This window comes from Capricornis sumatraensis, chromosome 9, assembly GCF_032405125.1.
Source record: "Capricornis sumatraensis isolate serow.1 chromosome 9, serow.2, whole genome shotgun sequence".
Lineage (NCBI taxonomy): Eukaryota > Metazoa > Chordata > Mammalia > Artiodactyla > Bovidae > Capricornis > Capricornis sumatraensis.
Genome location: NC_091077.1, coordinates 11287135 through 11305791, shown reverse-complemented (window position 1 = coordinate 11305791; position 18657 = coordinate 11287135). Strand labels below are relative to the sequence as shown.

The 18657-nt window shown below is 39.8% G+C and overlaps 1 protein-coding gene across 1 annotated transcript in view; it reads right to left on the bottom strand.

Moving 5' to 3' along the window:
* Positions 1–1157: 1157 nt before the first annotated feature.
* Positions 1158–18657, bottom strand: part of LOC138085647 (adhesion G protein-coupled receptor E2-like) — a 91931-nt gene continuing 74431 nt past the window's right edge. The window contains exons 17-22 of the mRNA XM_068980109.1: positions 14848–14914; positions 14395–14486; positions 13237–13405; positions 13047–13151; positions 2056–2263; positions 1158–1397 (exon numbers count right to left, since the gene is read on the bottom strand). Coding sequence (XP_068836210.1) covers positions 2081–2263; positions 13047–13151; positions 13237–13405; positions 14395–14486; positions 14848–14914 — 616 coding nt within the window. The 3' untranslated portion in view covers positions 1158–1397; positions 2056–2080. The remainder of the gene's footprint in view (positions 1398–2055; positions 2264–13046; positions 13152–13236; positions 13406–14394; positions 14487–14847; positions 14915–18657) is intronic.

Here is an 18657-nt window from a genome sequence, read left to right as displayed (position 1 = left end):
AAATGAAACTCCAATACTTGGCCACCTGATACAAACAGCTGACTCACTGGAAAAGACCCTGATGCTGGGAAAAACTGAAGGCAGAAGGAGAAGAGGAAGACAGGATGAGATAGTTGGATGGCATCATTGATTCAATGGACAAGAAGTTGAGTAAACTCTGGGAGATGATGAGGGACAGGGAAGCCTGGTGTGCTGCAGTCCATGGGGATGCAGGGTTGGACATGTCTTACTGATTGAAGAACAACATGTACTCCTTGATGGGGCTTCCCAGGTGGCTCAGTGGAAAAGAATCCACCTGCTAATGCAGGAGATGTGGGTTTCACCCCTGGGATGGGAGGATCCCTTGGAGAAGGAAATGGCAATCCACTCCCATGGATTGCCTGGGAAATCCCGTGGACAGAGGAACCTGGTGGGCTACATTCCATAGGGTTTCAAAAGAGGCAGACATTACTCAGTGAGTAAACAACAAGAACTCATGGATATTTTAAAGTTTATAAATTATGATAACTTACAGTCATTTTCCATTTTGTTTAAAGTGATACAAAGAGATTAGTGGGTGTTTGCAGGACATTTATTGTAGATGTAATCCTCTGGTTTAGATCTTGCATAGGTCACATTCTGAGAAAGAAATAATTTGTTATATACATAAACAAAACAAAACTGTACAGTAATATACACTTTTATTTTGCCCAGCTCAGTTTACAAGATATACGAATTAAGAGATTTTATTCACAGGGTTCTGATTTTACTCTGATAAAGCACTTCATTTATCATATAAGTAAAATTAGAAACTGAAAATCTCTTAATTTGGTGGAGCATATGGTGAGTGCTAATATGTATTTTTCTAATGAATAAGTTAGCAATCTTTAGAAATGGAGAGTGAAGAAGTTGAAGCATGTATGTATGGAGACCATCTGTCCTACGTTGCCTGTAACCCAAATGTGTTTTAGGACATAATCCAGAAAAATCTTGGGAAACCATATTTTTTGTTTACCCTGTATGTAGGGTTTGACCTTATTTCCTCTCTTACTGTACTTTAAGTTTGACTTCTGAAGCTCATTCTCCTTGTCATATATCTTCAATTAGAGGAACTTTATAGAAAAAAAGGTCAAAGCAGATGATTTAACCCAAGGCAACTGGGGAATTGAGTCATATCTCCTTGATTATGTTGTTAGTGAAGTAAGCAACCCATATGGAACAGAAAACCCCAATTCTCCAGTAATCTGAATATCAGACGTTCCCTTCATGCTTTCTTCCACAATGGTTCCATGAAGAATTACTTGTAACAAACACGAAAAATTGTATTTTTTTTTTTTCCTTCTCAGAGATGACAGTTCAGAATTTTCCTCATTGTCCAGGATACCAGATAATCTGGTTTACTGACTGATTCAATTATCCTGAGAAGAAAAGTGTTAAAAATAATACTTTGTTAGAAAGTGCTAGACTTTTACACCAAAAACTATAAAAGATAGTCAAAAGAAGTCAAAGAAGACCCAAAGAAATAAATAAACTTTCCATGATCATGGATCAGAAGGCAATATAGTTAATATGGCAGCATTCCCCCAAATCGATCTATAGACTCAACACAATCCTTATAAACATCTCAGCTAACATTTTTTAGAATCTGACAAGCACTTCTTACAATTTACATGGGACCATGGCATGCTGCGATTCATGGGGTCGCAAAGAGTCCGAGACGACTGAGTGACTGAACTGAACTGAACTTAACTGAATAGGGTTCCAAATAGTTAAAAAATCTTGAGGAAAAACTTATTGATAGAGTTAATTCTCCAAAGTGAAATTTGCTACAAAATACTGGAATCAAGATATATGAATGAAAGAGCCTAGAGTACAGACACAAAGGGTAACTTATTAGGGTAACTTGTTAGGGTAACTTATTTTGACAAGGTTTTCAGTACAGTTCACTGGGAGAAAGAATAACCTTTTAAACAAATGATGCCGGGACAACTGCATATCCACATGCTAAAGAATGTGGACCTCACAAAAAAAGTATAAACTTCATATAATTAAAATGTTAATTACAAATTGATATACCTATGAAAGTGAAAGTGTTAGTTGCTCAGTCATGTCCAATTCTTTGTGATTCCATCGTCTGTAGGTCATCAGGCTCCACTGCCCATGGTATTCCCCAGGCAAGAATTCTGGAGTTGGTTGCCATTTCCTCCTCTGGGGGATCTTCCTGACCCAGGGATTGAACCTGGGTCTCCTGCATTGCAGGTAGATTGTTTACCACTAGCGCCACCTGGGAAACAATGACTATATGTAAAACTATATTACTACAAGCAATACCTATATACAATTACTATAGACAATGCCTATATGAAATTACTAAAAGTTCTGAAGTCTTGGAAGACACATGCATGCAAATTTTTGTGACCTTGTGGCAGGCTATTTTTTTTAAACATAAGACTCCCAAAGGACAAATGAACAAAAAATGGAGAAATTGAATTTCTTCAAAAACTAAAACTTCTGGGGGATGATCCCGAGATGGCGGAGGAATAGGATGGGGAGACCACTTTCTCCCCCACAAATTCATCTAAAGATCATTTGAATGCTGAGCAACTTCCACAAAACAACTTCTGAATACTGGCAGAGGACACCAGGCACCCAGAAATGCACTCTATTCTCTTTGAAAGGAGATAGGACAAAATATCGGAGAAGGCAATGGCACCCCACTCCAGTACTCTTGCCTGGGAAATCCCATGGACAGAGGAGCCTGGTAGGCTGCAGTTCATGGGGTCACGAAGAGTCGGACATGACTGAGCGACTTCCCTTTTACTTTTCACTTTATGCATTGGAGAAGGAAATGGCAACCCACTCCAGTGTTCTTGCCTGGAGAATCCCAGAGACGGGGGAGCCTGGTGGGTTGCCGTCTATGGGGTCACACAGAGTCAGACACGACTGAAGTGACTTAGCAGCAGTAGCAGCAGCAGGACAAAATATAAAAGACAAAAAGAGAGACAAAAGAGTTAAGGACAGAGACCCATCATGGGGAGGGAGTTGTGAAGGAGAAGTTTCCAAACAGTAGGAAACCCTCTCACAGGCAGGTCTGTGGGGAGATTTTAAATCTCAGAGGGCAACATAACTGGGAGGAAAAAAAAAAACAAACCCCACAGAGTAGGCGCCTAACCACAACTGCCAGCGGAGAAGTAGCCCAGAAGCTCAGATCCACCACCCCGGCTGTGTACAGGCCACCCAGCTGGAGGCAGAGAGGCAAGCATGTGACAGCCAGAGCTGGAAGGCAAGGGGTTGCTCCAATCTTGGCCCCAGAGACCAGCATCCTCCACCAAACTGTGAGCAGGCTCCCAGTTGCTAACCACATCTTCCTGGGATCCTGGATGGTTGACATCTGCCAGGAAGGTCACAACCTGACATCAGCTCCCCAGAGGAGACACACAGTACACATGAGACAGTGCTCTCGTGCTCCAGGAAACCAAGCCAGGACTGGGAGGTGATTAAGACGCATTGCACATCTGGGACAGTGCACTTGCCAAGCACCTGGTTGCCTGAGCTGCTCAGACCTGGGAATTGCACAAAATGCATGCCCAATCGAGTCTGTGCCCTTGTGGAGTACCTGAGAACCAGAACCTGAGTGGTTTAGACCTGGGACATGCACAAAATGCAGGGCCCACTTTGGACAGTGCCCTGCAGAGCACCCTGGAGCCTGAGCAGTGTAGACTGGGAAAGCACATGCCACTGTGACCTGGAACAAACCCAGTGTGGTCCATACACTGTGAGCACTCCCCACACACGCCAGCGATATTTTTTTTCAGTGTTCCTCCCTCCCCACAACACAGCTGAACAAGTGAGCCTAAATAAGTGACTGCCTTCACCCCCTTGTGTCAGGGCAGAGATTAGACACCAAAGAGACCTGCAAACGGAGGAAGCCAAAATGAACAAAGAAGAGGGAACCACTGGAAGTGACAGGTGCAACAGATTAAAACCCTGTAGTTAACATTGACTAAGCATTGGAGGGGGCCTGTGGAACTTGAGAACAACTATAAGCTGGAACAAGGAACTATCTGAAACTGAACTGACTCCACACTGCCCACAACAGCTCCAGAGAAATTCCTAGATATACTTTTGCTAGCATCACTTTTTAATTTAAAAAAATTTATATTCTTTATTACTCCTTTAATTTTTATGTTTACAACCTATTGTTACCTTGGAAAAAAAAGACCCTATTTTAAAAGCAAATTTCATAAATATATATTTTATAATTTTTGTGATTGATTTTGTTTTTTATTTTTAATATTGTATTTTTGAAAGTCTAACCTCTACTCTAGATATTTAATCTTTGCCTTTTGGTATTTGTTATCAATTTTGTACCTTTAAGAACCTAACCTTCAGTATCCATTTTCACTTAGGGGTGTTGATTACTGGCTTGGTTGCTCTCTCCCCTTTGGACTCTCCCTTTTATCTCCAGGTCACCTCCATCTCCTCCTTCCCCTTTCTCTTTTCTACTTAACTCTGTCAATCTCTCTGGATGTTCTTGGCTGTGGAGAATGCTTAGGGAACCGATTACTTGCTAGATTGGTCTCTCCTCTTTTGACTCCCCCCTCTTCTCTTCCTGGTCACCTCTATCTTCCTCATCCCTCTTCTCTTCTCTATGTAACTCTGAATCTCTCTGGGTGTTCCAGACTGTGGAGAGCACATACGGAATTGATTACTGGCTAGGTTACTCCTTCCCCTTTTGACTCTCCCTATTCTCCTTCCTGGTCACCTCTATCTTCCCCCTCCCTCTTCTCTTCTCCATGTAACTCTGTGAACCTCTCTGGGTGTCCCTCACTGTGGAGAACTGTTTCACCATTAACCGAGATGTTTTTATCATCTGTGCTGTATGGATGGAGAAGTCTTGAGGTTACTGTAAGAATAAGACTGAAAGCCAGAGGCAGGAGACTTAACTCCCAAACTTGAGAACATTAGAGAACTGATTTCAAGGAATATTAATAGACAAGAGCTCATCCAAAAGCCTCCATACCTACACTGAAACCAAGCTCCACCCAAGAGCCAACAAGTTCCAGAGCAAGAAATACCACACCAGAGAGAAGAGATCCAGCTCCACCCACCAGAACACAGATGCAAGCTCCCCTAACGAGGAAACCTTCACAAGCCACTAGTCCACAGGGAGCAGGCTCCACAATAAAGAGGAACCACAAACTTCCAGCATACAGAATGGACGCCCCAAACAGAGCAATCTAAACAAAATGAAAAGGCAGAGAAATATTCAGCAGGTAAAGGAACATGATAAATGCCCACCAGATCAAACAAAAGAGGAAGAGGTAAGGATTCTACCTGAAAAAGAATTCAGAATAATGACAGTAAAGATGATCCAAAAGCTTGAAAACAAAATGGAGTTACAGATAAATAAAAGATAAGGATTGAGAAGATGGCAAGAAATGTTTAATGGATCTGGAAGAAATAAAGAAGAGTCAATAAACTATGAACAATGCAACCACTGAGATGAAAAGTACTCTGGAGGGAACCAACAGTAGAATAACTGAGGCAGAAGATAGCATTAATGAGGTGGAAGATAGAATAGTGGAAATAAATGAAGCAAAGAAGAAAAGAGAAAAAAAGAATTAAAAGAAATGAGGACAACCTAAGAGACCTCCACCCTTGCATTCAAATCATAGCAATCCCAGAAGAAGAAGACAAAAAGAAAAGGCATGAGAAGATACTTGAGGAGATAATAGTTGAAAACTTCCCAAAAATGGGGAAGGAAATAGCCATCCAAGTTCAAGAAACCTAGAGAATCCCAAACAGAATAAACTCAAGGCAAAACACCCCAAGACACATACTAATCAAACTAATGAAGAGCAAATATTAAAAGTAGCAAGGGAAAAGCAACAAATAACACACAAGGGGATCCCCATAAGGATAACAGCTGATTTTTCAATAGAAACTCTTCAGGCCAGAGGGAATGGCAGGACATACTTAAAGTGATGAAAGAGAAAAACCTACAACCTAGATTACTATACCTAACACGGATCTCATTCAAATAGGAAGGAGAAATTAAAAGCTTTACAGACAAGCAAAAGCTGAGAGAATTCAGTACCACCAAACCAGCTCTTCAATAAGTGCTAAATGATCTTCTTTAGACAGGAAACACAGAAAAGGTGTATAAACTCAAACCCCAAACAACAAAGTAAAGGGTAAGAGGATCATACTTATCAATAATTACTTTAAATGTAAATGGGTTGAATGCCAAAACCAAAAGGCAAAGACTGGATACAAAAACAAGCCACCTATATATGCTGTCTACAAGAGACCCACCTCAAACCAAGTGACACATACAGATTGAAAGTGAAGGGCTGAAAAAGATATTTCACGAAAATAGAGACCGAAAGTAAACAGGAGTAGCAATACTCATATCAGATAAAATAGACTTTCAAATAAAGGCCATGAAAAGAGACAAAGAAGGACTCTACATAATGATCAAAGGATCAAACCAAGAAGAAGATATAACAATTATAAATATATATGCACCCAACTTAAGAGCACTTCAATACGTAAAGCAACTGCGAACAAGTATGAAAGGGGAAATTAACAGTAACACAATAAGAGTAGGAGACTTTATTATCCCACTCACACCTATGGATAGATAAACCAAGCAGAAAATTAGCAAGGAAACAAACTTTAAATGATACAATGGACCAGTAGACCTAATTGATATCTATAGGACATTTAACCCCCAAACAATGAATTTCACCTTTTTCTCAAGTGCACACAGAACATTCTCCAGGATTTACCACATTCTGGGCATAGGTCTAACCTTAGTAAGTTAAAAAAAATTGAAATCATTTCAAGCCTCTTTTCTGATCATAATGCAGTAAGATTAGATATCAACTCAAAGAAAGGCAATGCCAAAGAATGCTGAAACGACCATGGCACTCATCTCACACGCTAGTAGAGTAATGATCAAATTTCTCCAAGCTAGGCTTCAGCAATACATGAACCGTGAACTTCCTGATGTTTAAGCTGAATTTAGAAAAGGCAGAGGAACCAGAGATCAAATTGCCAACATCTTCTGGATCATGGAAAAAGGAAGAGAGTTCCAGAAAAGCATCTATTTCTGCTTTATTGACTATGCCAAAGCCTTTGACTATGTGGATCACAATAAACTGTGGAAAATTCTGAAAGAGATGGGAATACCAGACCACCTGACCTGCCTCTTGAGTAACCTATATGCAGGTGAGGAAGCAACAGTTAGAACTGAACAGGGAACAACAGACTGGTTCCAAATAGGAAAAGGAGTACGTCAAGGCTGTATATTGTCACTCTGCTTATTTAACTTATATGCGGAGTACATCATGAGAAACGCTGGGCTGGAAGAAGTACATGCTGGAATCAAGATTGCCGGGAGAAATATCAATAACCTCAGATATGCAGATGACACCACCCTTATGGCAGAAAGTGAAGAGGAACTAAAAAGCCTCTTGATGAAAATGAAAGAGGAGAGTGAAAAAGTTGGCTTAAAGTGCAACATTCAGAAAATGAAGATCATGGCATCCGGTCCCATCACTTCATGGGAAATAGATGGGGAAACAGTGGAAACAGTGTCAGACTATTTTTTTGGGCTCTAATATCACTGCAGATGGTGACTGCAGCCATGAAATGAAAAGACGCTTACTCCTTGGAAGGAAAGTTATGACCAACCTAGATAGCATATTCAGTAACAGAGACATTACTTTGCCAACAAAGGTCCATCTAGTCAAGGATATGGTTTTTCCAGTGGTCATGTATGGATGTGAGAGTAGGACTGTGAAGAAAGCTGAGCACCAAAGAATTGATGCTTTTGAACTGTGGTGTTGTAGAAGACTCTTGAGAGTCCCTTGGACTGCAAGGAGATCCCACCAGTCCATTCTGAAGGAGATCAGCCCTGGGATTTCTTTGGAAGGAATGATGCTAAAGCTGAAACTCCAGTACTTTGGCAACCTCATGCGAAGAGTTGACTCATTGGAAAAGACTTTGATGCTTGGAGGGATTGGGGGCAGGAGAAGAAGGGGATGACAGAGGATGAGATGGCTGGATGGCATCATCGACTCAATGGACGTGAGTTTGAGTGAACTCTGGGAGTTGGTGATGGACAGGGAGGCCTGGCGTGCTGCATGTCATGGGGTTGCAAACAGTCGGACACGACTGAGTAACTGAACTGAACTGAACAGCGAAAAAAACTATTAAAAAGACTCAGTGACTGAACTGAACTAAACTGAACAGGGAAAAATCTATTAAAAAGACTAAGTGACTGAACTGAACTGAACAGGGAAAAAAGTATTAAAAATAGAAACGTATGGAGGCTAAACAACACACTTCTGAATAACCAGCAAATCATACTGCTACTACTACTAAGTCGCTTCAGTCATGTCCGACTCTGTGCGACCCCATAGATGGCAGCCCAGCAGGCTCTGCCGTCCCTGGGATTCTCCAGGCAAGAATAGTGGAGTGGGTTGCCATTTCCTTCTCCAATGCATGAAAGTGAAGAGTCAAAGTGAAGTCGCTCAGTCGTCTTCGACTCTTAGCGACCCCATGGACTGTAGCCCACCAGGCTCCTCCATCCATGGGATTTTCCAGGCAAGAGTACTGGAGTGGGGTGCCATCAGCAAATCATGGAAGAATTAAAAATGGAAATCAAAGTATGCACAGAAAGAAATGAAAATGAAAACACAACAACCTGAAACCTATGGGATTCAGTAAAAGCAGTACTAAGGGGAAGGTTCATAGCATTACAAGCTTACTTCAAGAAACAGGAGAAAAATCAAATAAATATCTTAACTTTACACCTAAAGCAACTAGTAAAAGAAGAAATGAAGAACCCCAGGGTTAGCAGAAGGAAACAAATCATAAAAATTAGGGCAGAAATCAATGAAAAAGAAATAAAAGTAACTATAGCAAAAATCAACAAAACTAAAAGCTGGTTCTTTGAGAAGATAAATAAAAAACCATTAGCCAGATGCATCAAGAAGAAAATGGAGAAGAATCAAATCAACAAAATTAGAAATGAAAATGGAGAAACAACAGACAACACAGAAATACAAAGGATCATAAGAGATTACTATCAGCAGCTGTATGCCAATAAAATGGAACTTGGAAGAAATGGATGAACTATTAGAAAAGTGTAACCTTCCAAATATGAACCAGGAAGAAATAGAAAATCTTAACAGACCTATCACAAGCATGGAATTGAAACTCTAATAAAAAATCTTCCAACAAATAAAAGCCCAGGACCAGATGGCTTCACAGCTGAATTCTACCAAAAATTTAGAGAAGAGCTAGCACCTATCCTCAAATTCTTCTAGAAAATTTCAGAGGAAGGTAAACTCCCAAACTCATTCTATTGCCCCACCATCACCCTAATACCAATACCAGAAAAAGATGCCATAAGAAAGAAAACTACAGGCCAATATCACTGATGAACATAGATGCAAAAATCCTCAACAGAATTCTAGCAAACAGAATCCAGAAACATATTAAAACAATCACACATCATGACCAAGTGGGTTTTATCAAAAGAATGCAAGGATTCTTCAATATTCACAAATCAATCAATGTGATACACTATATGAACAAATTGAAGGATAAAAACCATATAATTATCTCAACAGATGCAGAGAAAGCCTTTAACAAAATTCAACATCCATTTATGATAAAACCCTCCAGAAAGCAGGCACAGAAAGAAGATACCTCAACATAATAAAAGCCATATATGATAAACACACAGCAAACATTATCCTCAAAAGCAAAGAATCAAAAAGATTTCCCCTAAAGTCAGAAACAAGACAAGGGTGACCACTCTCATCACTGCTATTCAACATAGTTTTGGAAGTTTTAGCCACAGCAATCAGAAAAGAAAAGAAATGAAAGGAATCTAGATTGGAAAAGAAGAAGTAAAACTCTCACTGTTTGCAGATGACATGATCTTTTACATAGAAAACCATAAAGACACCACCAGAAAATTACTATAGCTAATCCATGAATATAGAAAAGTTTCAGGACATAGAAGTAATACAAAGAAATCCCTTGCATTCCTATACACTAACAATGAGAAAACGGAGAAATTAAGGAAACAATTCCATTCACCATTTTGAAGGAAAGAATAAAATACTTAAGAATAAATCTACCTAAAGAAACAAAAGACCTATATATAGAAAACTATAAAACATTGATGAACGAAATCAAAGATGAGACTAATAGACGGAGAAATAGTGTTCATGTATCAGAAGAATCAATATAGTGAAAATGAATGTACCACCCAAAGCAATCTATAGATTAAATGCAAATCCTATCAAGCTATCAATGGTATTTTTCACAGAACTAGAACAAATAATTTCACAATTTGTATGGAAATACTAAGTCCTTGAATAGCCAGAGCAATCTTGAGAAAGAAGAATGGAATTGGAGGAATCAACCTACCTGATTTCAGACTATACTACAAAGCTACAGTCATCAAGACAGTATGGTACTGGCACAAAAACTGAAATACAGATTAATGGAACAAATAGAAAGCCTAGAGATAAGTCCATGCACCTATGGACACCTCATCTTTGACAAATGAGTCAAAAATATACAATGGAGCAAATACAATCTCTTTAACAAGTGATGCTGGGAAAACTGGTAATCCACCTGTAAAAGAATGAAACTAGAACATTTTATAACACCATACACAAAAATAAACTCAAAATGGATTAAACACCTAAATGTAAAATCAGAAAGTTTAAAACTCCTAGAGGAAAACATAGGCAAAATACTCTCTGATATAAATCACAGCAAGATCCTCTATGACCCATTTCCCAGAATACTGGAAATAAAAGCAAAAATAAATGGGACCTAATTAAACTTAAAAGCTTTTGCACAACGAAGGAAACTATAAGTAAGGTGAAAAGACAGCCTTCAAAATGGGAGAAAATAATAGTAAACGAAGCAACTGACAAAGAATTTATCTCAGAAATATGCAAGCAGCTCATGCAGCTCAACTCCAAAAAATAAACAACCCAATCAAAAAATGGGCTAAGGAACTAAATGTACATTTATCCAAAGAAGACAGACAGATGGCTAACAAACACATGAAAAGATGCTCAACATCACTCATTATCAGAGAAATTCAAATCAAAACCACAATGAGGTACAATCTCATGCCAGTCAGAACGGCTGCTATCAAAAAGTGTACAAACAGTAAATGCTGGAGAGGGTGTGGAGAAAAGGGAACCCTGTTACCCTGTTGGTGGGAAAACAAACTAGTACAGCCACTATTCAGAACAGTGTGGAAATTCCTTAAGAAACTGGAAATAGAACAGCCATACAACACAGTAATACCACCGCTGGGCATACACACTGAGGAAACCAGAATTGAAAGTGACACGTGCACTCTAGTGTTCATCACAGCACTGTTTACAATAGCTAGGACATGGAAGCAACCTAGATGTCCATCAGCAGGTGAATGGATAAGAAAGCTCTGGTACATATACACAGTGGAATATTACTTAGCTATTGAAAAGAATGCGTTTGAGTCAGTTCTAATGAGGTGGATGAAACCGGAGCCCATTATACATAGTGAAGTAAGTCAGAAAGAAGAACACCAATGCAGTATATTAATGCATATATATGGAATTTAGAAAGATGGTAACGATGACCTTATATGTGAGACAGTGAAAGAGACACAGATGTAAAGAACAGACTTTTGGACTCTGAGGGAGAAGGCAAGGATGGGATGATTTGAGAGAATAACATTGAAACATGTACATTACCATTTGTGAAATAGATCACCTGTCCAAGATTGATGCATGAAACAGGGGACTCAAAGCTGCTGCTCTGGGACAACCCAGAGGGATGGGATGGGGAGGGATGTGGGACCGGTTTGGGGGGGGTGGATACATGTACACCTGTGGCTGATTCATGTCAATGTACAGCAAAAACCACTACAATATTGTAATTAGCCTCCAATTAAAATAAATACATTAGTTAAAAATTAAAACTTCTGTGCATCAGTTGACACTATGAGAGAGTGAAAACATTGAGAGAAAGGGTGGGCTGAAGTCCTTGCACAATTCATATAGACCCCATGGGTCTCACTGTTTTCACCTGTCGAATAGAAACATAGTAATACCTTATCTTCAAGTGGTGATGTGAAGAATATATGAACAGAAAACATGAGAACTGTTTTTGTAAACTCAAAAATACAAATTCTTGGTAAGATTCACACTGCCAGGATCTCTCTATGACCTCTGTGATTTTCTTATATTTTGCATTATTTGTGCGTGTTGCAAATCCCAGGAATGATTACATACTTTTAAAGAAATTCTCCAATCTAATGTAATCCTTATACTTTACTTTTATGACTACAAAAACCATGTATTTACTGTTTTCTATGTACAGGAGTGGCTTCCCAGGTGGCGCTAGTGGTAAAGAACCCATTTGCCAATGCAGAAAGATTCGGGAGACAAGCATTCAACAACTAGGTTTGGAAGATCCCCTGGAGAAGGGCATAGCAATCCACTCCAGTATTCTTGCCTGGAGAATCCCATAGACAGAGAAGCCTGGTAGGCTATGGTCCATAGGGTCAAAAAGAGTCAAACATGACTGAAGCAATTTAGCACACACACATGCATATAGAGGGGTACTGGGGTTAACATGGGTTAAATGATGGTCCTGTGACTCTGGTTAGCTTGTGCATCTGTGCTTCAGATCCAGAGTTACTGCTTATTGAGTTTAACACAGGACTATTCTCTTCCTTAAGTGTTTGTGCATGAAAAAGTCCATGCTGCATGGACAAAATGGGTGCTCAACCCAGGTGGAGAATAAGAAGATAGTTATGTAAGAGAGGCAAGATGAGAATAGAAATGCAATGAGCAGAAGTAAGAGGAAGACATTCTTTCATGACAGAGGAATGTCCTGAGTGAGTTTAATCACAAACCAGTGTGAGTCATCATAGGGTATCACCTTCTTTATACCCAATTGTCCAGTATGATAGGCATGTGCTGCTCAATGAATCAATCAGTGATGTGCTCTGGGGCAATGCATGATCTTACTTGACTGTGTTTAGAGGGTTCTGACACGGCCCTGCTGGAGAGTGTGTACTCCTCAGACTCAGTTTTTTTGATCCCTTTGAACCATATCTTGTATTGCTCTTGCACCTGTAGAGACAAAGCATGCTCTGCATCAGCTCACAGACAGAAATGAGGATGAGAAGAGTCCTGGGTAGAAGTAAGACAGCGGTACCTGCTGGCTGAGGAGACAGTACACCAGGAAGATGAAGAAACCTTGAAGGCTGTTGATGATGGTGAAGAAGTAGGCCATGACATGGGGAGCTGGTCCCACCTGCAGGATTCCCAGACACCATGTACATCCCAAGATAAAGAGCTGAGCTGTGGCTTTAAATGTTAGCATCCTGAGTAGGAGAACAAAAAAGGTTCACGATGCACCCTGACCAACACAATTAAGTCCATCTCTTTTCAACTCAAAGAATGTCTCTGACTCAGTTGTGGCCACTCTGATCTTTACTATGAATGATTATCTAAAAGAAATGCCTTTTGTTTCTGGAATGGCATATTATCTTAGACTGAAGTTGGTAGTGATACTTCATAACGTGGTTTTCAGTAATAGGATGAATATCCCAAGTTTCAATCAACTAATATTACTGTGGATGTTCTGTGCACATGACTTTGTGCTGGCCCTGTGCATTAAAAATAACAAAGGCAAGATTTCTCATTTCACAAACCTTACCACCTAGTGGGAAGATAAATACAAATGGTCAATTATACTTGTGAAATTGAAGGTCCCTCTGCCCTGGTCCCTCCAATGAAATCCCTATCTTTTCCATCTCCATGAATTGACCCAGAGCATGCTTTGTCAGATGATTCATTTTGTGTAAATGAAAAGAAAGCAAAGGATATCCTTGGCTTCTTAGAAGATATGATATGTGGATAATCAACCTGACTTCACCAGATAGAGCAGGGCAAATGAAGGTAGCAGGATGAATGTGAATAAAGACATGGGCAAGAAAGGGCATGCTGGGGCCTGTGTCAGGTATGTAAGTGATTTATAAGGATATACATATTCTCAGGAATTTTCTCATAGGGTCATGGTGGTAATCCCTGTTTATCAGAACAAAATCAATTTCCTCTGTAGCTAAGATAGTTCCATTCTTGGGTTAGAGATGAATGGAATATTTTTGACTTGGGTATCAGCAACAAAACAGTATTCGAGCTTCCAAGAAGGGTGGCTGAACTCCTCCTCTCAAGTCCTCTTGAAACCCTGTGAAGGGACATCAGGAGCTTGGAACTCTATGTCCTTGCTCCTGGACCATGATTTTTATGGTGCAGGGTTGGGGAAGTGTGGTGGGGTAGGGTGGCAATGTGTACTTCTGATCCATTTCACCTAGTCTTCCGGAGAGTGGACACATCACTGTTGAGTGAAGAGAGCTTCTTTTTCACAATCCAAAATGTTATCAGGAAGAAAACTAAATTAATCTGCAGAAACATCACAAGGGATATTAAGTACATCCACATCTGCTAATCCTTCTTGGTGGCTCATCCAACATCTAAATCAGCAGGTAGGAAGGGTTTGTATTTCATAACAGTCATAGAAAACCAGACTGAACACCCAGTAACTCACTTTGCATGGGGATTTACATGTTTAAACACTGAAAGTGCCATGTCTAAGGAAATGCTCCTTCCTGGTTTTAAAATGGAAATTTCTGCATCCCGGGTCCCTCTCATTCCTGAGCTAACTAGAATAATTGGTCACCCTGTCTGTAGCCCTCTTTTGCTTGTGCTTTTAATTCACCCTCAGCCAGGGAGGAAAGATCCTCTGATGTCATCCATTACTCACAGAGAAGATGGTGCAGACAGGGCCAAGAAATGTCCATATGAATCCTTTTTCTGTGCTGAGCCAGCATCTAAGAGAAGCAGTTCAGAATAAAGAGTATATTAGCCTTTGTGGATAAAGAATTGAGAGACGAATATATCTCTCATTCCTCAAAGTTTTTCCTGACTCCTTTATTATTATTATTTTTGGTCAGAATATTTCACATAAGATCACCCTTAGCAAATTTCAATACACAACACAATATTAGCTATAGGCACTATGCTCTATAGTAGACTTCCTAAACTTATTATTTTGCATAATTGAAAGCTTATGTATGTTCTTGATATTAGTAAAGGCCATGGGTGTATACTTATTCCCAATTTGTCAGGTTATACACATTAATCATGCACAGCTTTTCCCCAAGTAAATCACAACATAAAAAACTGGTTTTAAATAAATATAAACTTATTTTAAAAAGCCCTAAAAAAAAAAGTCCTTTTAAGTCTTGGCCCTCATATGCTGGCAGAAAAGAATGTACATGTTTTAAAAAAATCAATAAAAATTAATTTATGGTTTATGAGACAAATATTGAGTCTCTCTTTCTCCATCAGGGTCAGTTCTTGGCTCTGAAGATCCAGTTATGATTAAGAGAGTGATCTCTTTCTTCAAGGAGTTCCTAGCTCTGTAGGCTTGTTGATAGTTAGACAATAGAAACAATCAAAATGATGAAGCTTACGATCAAATAAGCTGTGGGAACATGTAGGTGGATCTATAACCTAGTCAGACCTGTAGGAGGTTCTGATACTGGGAAGAGTTCCCTGAGAGAATTCTGTTGTGTTTATGATGAGAGGTGAAGGACGCGTAGGTGTAGATAGGATGAAAAAATTGGGGACAGCCAAGAAGAGAGAGAGAGAGAGAGAGAGAGAGAGAGAGAGAGAGAGAGAGAGAGAGAGAGAGAGAGAGAGAGAGAGAGAGAGAGAGAGAGAGAGAGAGAGAGAAGAGAGAGAGAGAGAAAGAGAATAACAGTAAGCCTGACATTGCTATGGCAGGGCTCATGGGCATTATACAATTTATTCCTCATGACAACATGGGTAATCAAATGATTACAGATCAGGCATCTGAGGCATAAGGATACAGAGTCAGTAACTGAAGTTCACACTGATAGAAATGATAGAATTGGTGCTTGATCCCAAATAGGAACTGTGTGCGATTTGGGAGGTGTTAGGACCATGCTAGTTGGATCCACCAGGAAGAACCAAAGAGAGAGCTACACAGACAGAGTTGGCATACTGCAGCCTGTGGTCCACACTGGGCTCCTGTCTGATTTTGGTAATGCATTTTACTGAGTCAGAGTTCACTCATTTTCTTATATCTTTTCTGTGGCTGCTTTTGAACTACAAAGACAGAGGTGAACAATTGCAACTGAGACTGTTTGACCCACAAAACCAAAATATCTACTACCTTGTGTTTTATAGGGAAAGTTTTCTGACTTTTTTTTTTTTTTTTTGCTAAACTATCTAGAAAGGCCAGTGATCCAGTAACCATCTGATGCAGGTTGACATCAGTTTTTACCAGCATAAGAATTTGTTGTGAGTTGTTAAATTGCTAAGTTGCGTCCGGCTATTTGTGACCCCATGAACCACAGTGCGCCAGGTTTCCCAGTCTTTCACTATCTCCCTGAGTTTGCTCAAACTCATATCATCTAGTTGGTGATGCTATCCAACAATTTCATCCTTGTCACCCCCTTCTCCTGCCCTCAATCTTCCCAGAAACAGAGTCTTTTCCAATGAGTCAGCTCTTCGCATCAGGTGGCCAAAGTACTGGAGCTTCAGCTTCAGCATAGTCTTCCCAGTGAATGTTCAGTGTTGGTTTCCTTTAAGATTGACTGGTTTGATCTCCTTGCTATCCAAGGCTGTCCCAAGAGTCTTCTACAGTACTACAATTCGAGAGCATCAATTTTTGGCATTTAGATTTCTTTATGGTCTAGCATAGGAATTTGTTGTGAGTACCAGTGTGCATTTGATCACATCTCTACCACCAACAGCCTAGTTAAAAAATGGCACAGGAATAAAGAGACATTTTCTAAAGAAGTCATAGAGACTATCAGCAGGCACATGAAAAATGTTCAGCATCACTAATGTTAGGGAAATGTAAGTCAAAACCACAGTGAGACATTCCAGCACACTTGTTAGAATGGCTCTTATCAAACACGCATGTAATAATCACTGTCAGTGAGAATGTGGAGAAAAAGGAACTCTTATATACTGTTGTTAGAAATGTAATATGATGCAATCATTATGGAAGACAGTATTGAGACCTTCAAAAACATTAAGAATAGAACTAAATATGTGATCCAGCTATCCCATGCCTGGGTAATTATAAAGACTACAAAAACACTAACTCAAAATGATGTGCAGACTTTTATGTTCACTGCAGCATTATTTGCAATGGCAAAGATATGGAGGCATACTAAGTGCCTATCAAAGTACAGCCATGCAGTACTACCTAGCCATAAAAATGAGGAAATCTTGCTCTTTGTTATAACATGAATGGATGCTGGGTTTATTATGCTAAGTGAAAGAAGTCAGAAAAAGACAAATACAGTCTGATTTCATTCACACGTGGAATATAACAAACCAATAAACAAACAAAATAAATGAACTACCTAAACCAAACAAATGCCCTCTCCCCATAGATGAAGATAATAGAGTACTGACAGAGGAGAAAAGATGAGTTTGGGGAGAGGTGAAATGGGCAAAGTGGTTCAACTGTATGGTGATGGATGGAAACCTAATTATCAGTGGTAAACAGGTTGTAGGGTATACAAACACAGACATATGTCAGACACATAAAACATGTAGAGTGTTGCAGAACAATATTGACAATATATCAATGGGGAAAAGACAATCTTTTCAGTAAATTGTTCTGGGAAAACTAGACAGCTACATGTGAAGGAATGATATGAAACACTCCCTAACATCATATACAAAAATAAACTCAAAATGCATTAATGACCTAAATGTAAGGCCAGACATTATAAAACTCTTCAGTTCAGTTCAGTTCAGTCACTCAGTCGTGTCCGACTCTTTGCGACCCCATGAATTGTAGTACGCCAGGCCTTCCTGTCCATCACCAACTCCTGGAGTTCACTCAAACTCATGTCCATCGAGTCGGTGATGCCATCCAGCCATCTCAACCTCTGTCATCCCCTTTTCCTTCTGCCCCCAATCCCTCCCAGCATCAGAGTCTTTTCCAATGAGTCAACTCTTCGCATGAGGTGGCCAAAGTACTGGAGTTTCAGCTTTAGCATCATTCCTTCCAAAGAACACCCAGGACTGATCTCCTTTAGAATGGACTGGTTGGATCTCCTTGCAGTCCAAGGGACTCTCAAGAGTCTTCTCCAACACCACAGTTCAAAAGCATCAATTCTTTGGCGCTCAGCTTTCTTCACATTCCAACTCTCACATCCATACATGACCACTGGAAAAACCATAGCCTTGACTAGACAGATCTTCGTTGGCAAAGTAATGTCTCTGTTATTGAATATGCTATCTAGATTGGTTATAACTTTCTTTTCAAGGAGTAAGCGTCTTTTCATTTCATGGCTGCAGTCACCATCTGCAGTGATTTTGGAGCCCCCCTTAATAAAGTCTGACACTGTTTCCACTGTTTCCCCATCGATTTGCCATGAAGTGATGGGACCAGATACCATGATCTTTGTTTTCTGAATGTTGAGCTTTAAGTCAACTTTTTCACTCTCCTCTTTCACTTTCATCAAGAGGCTTTTTAGTTTCTCTTTACTTTCTGCCATAAAACTCTTAGAGGAAAACGTAA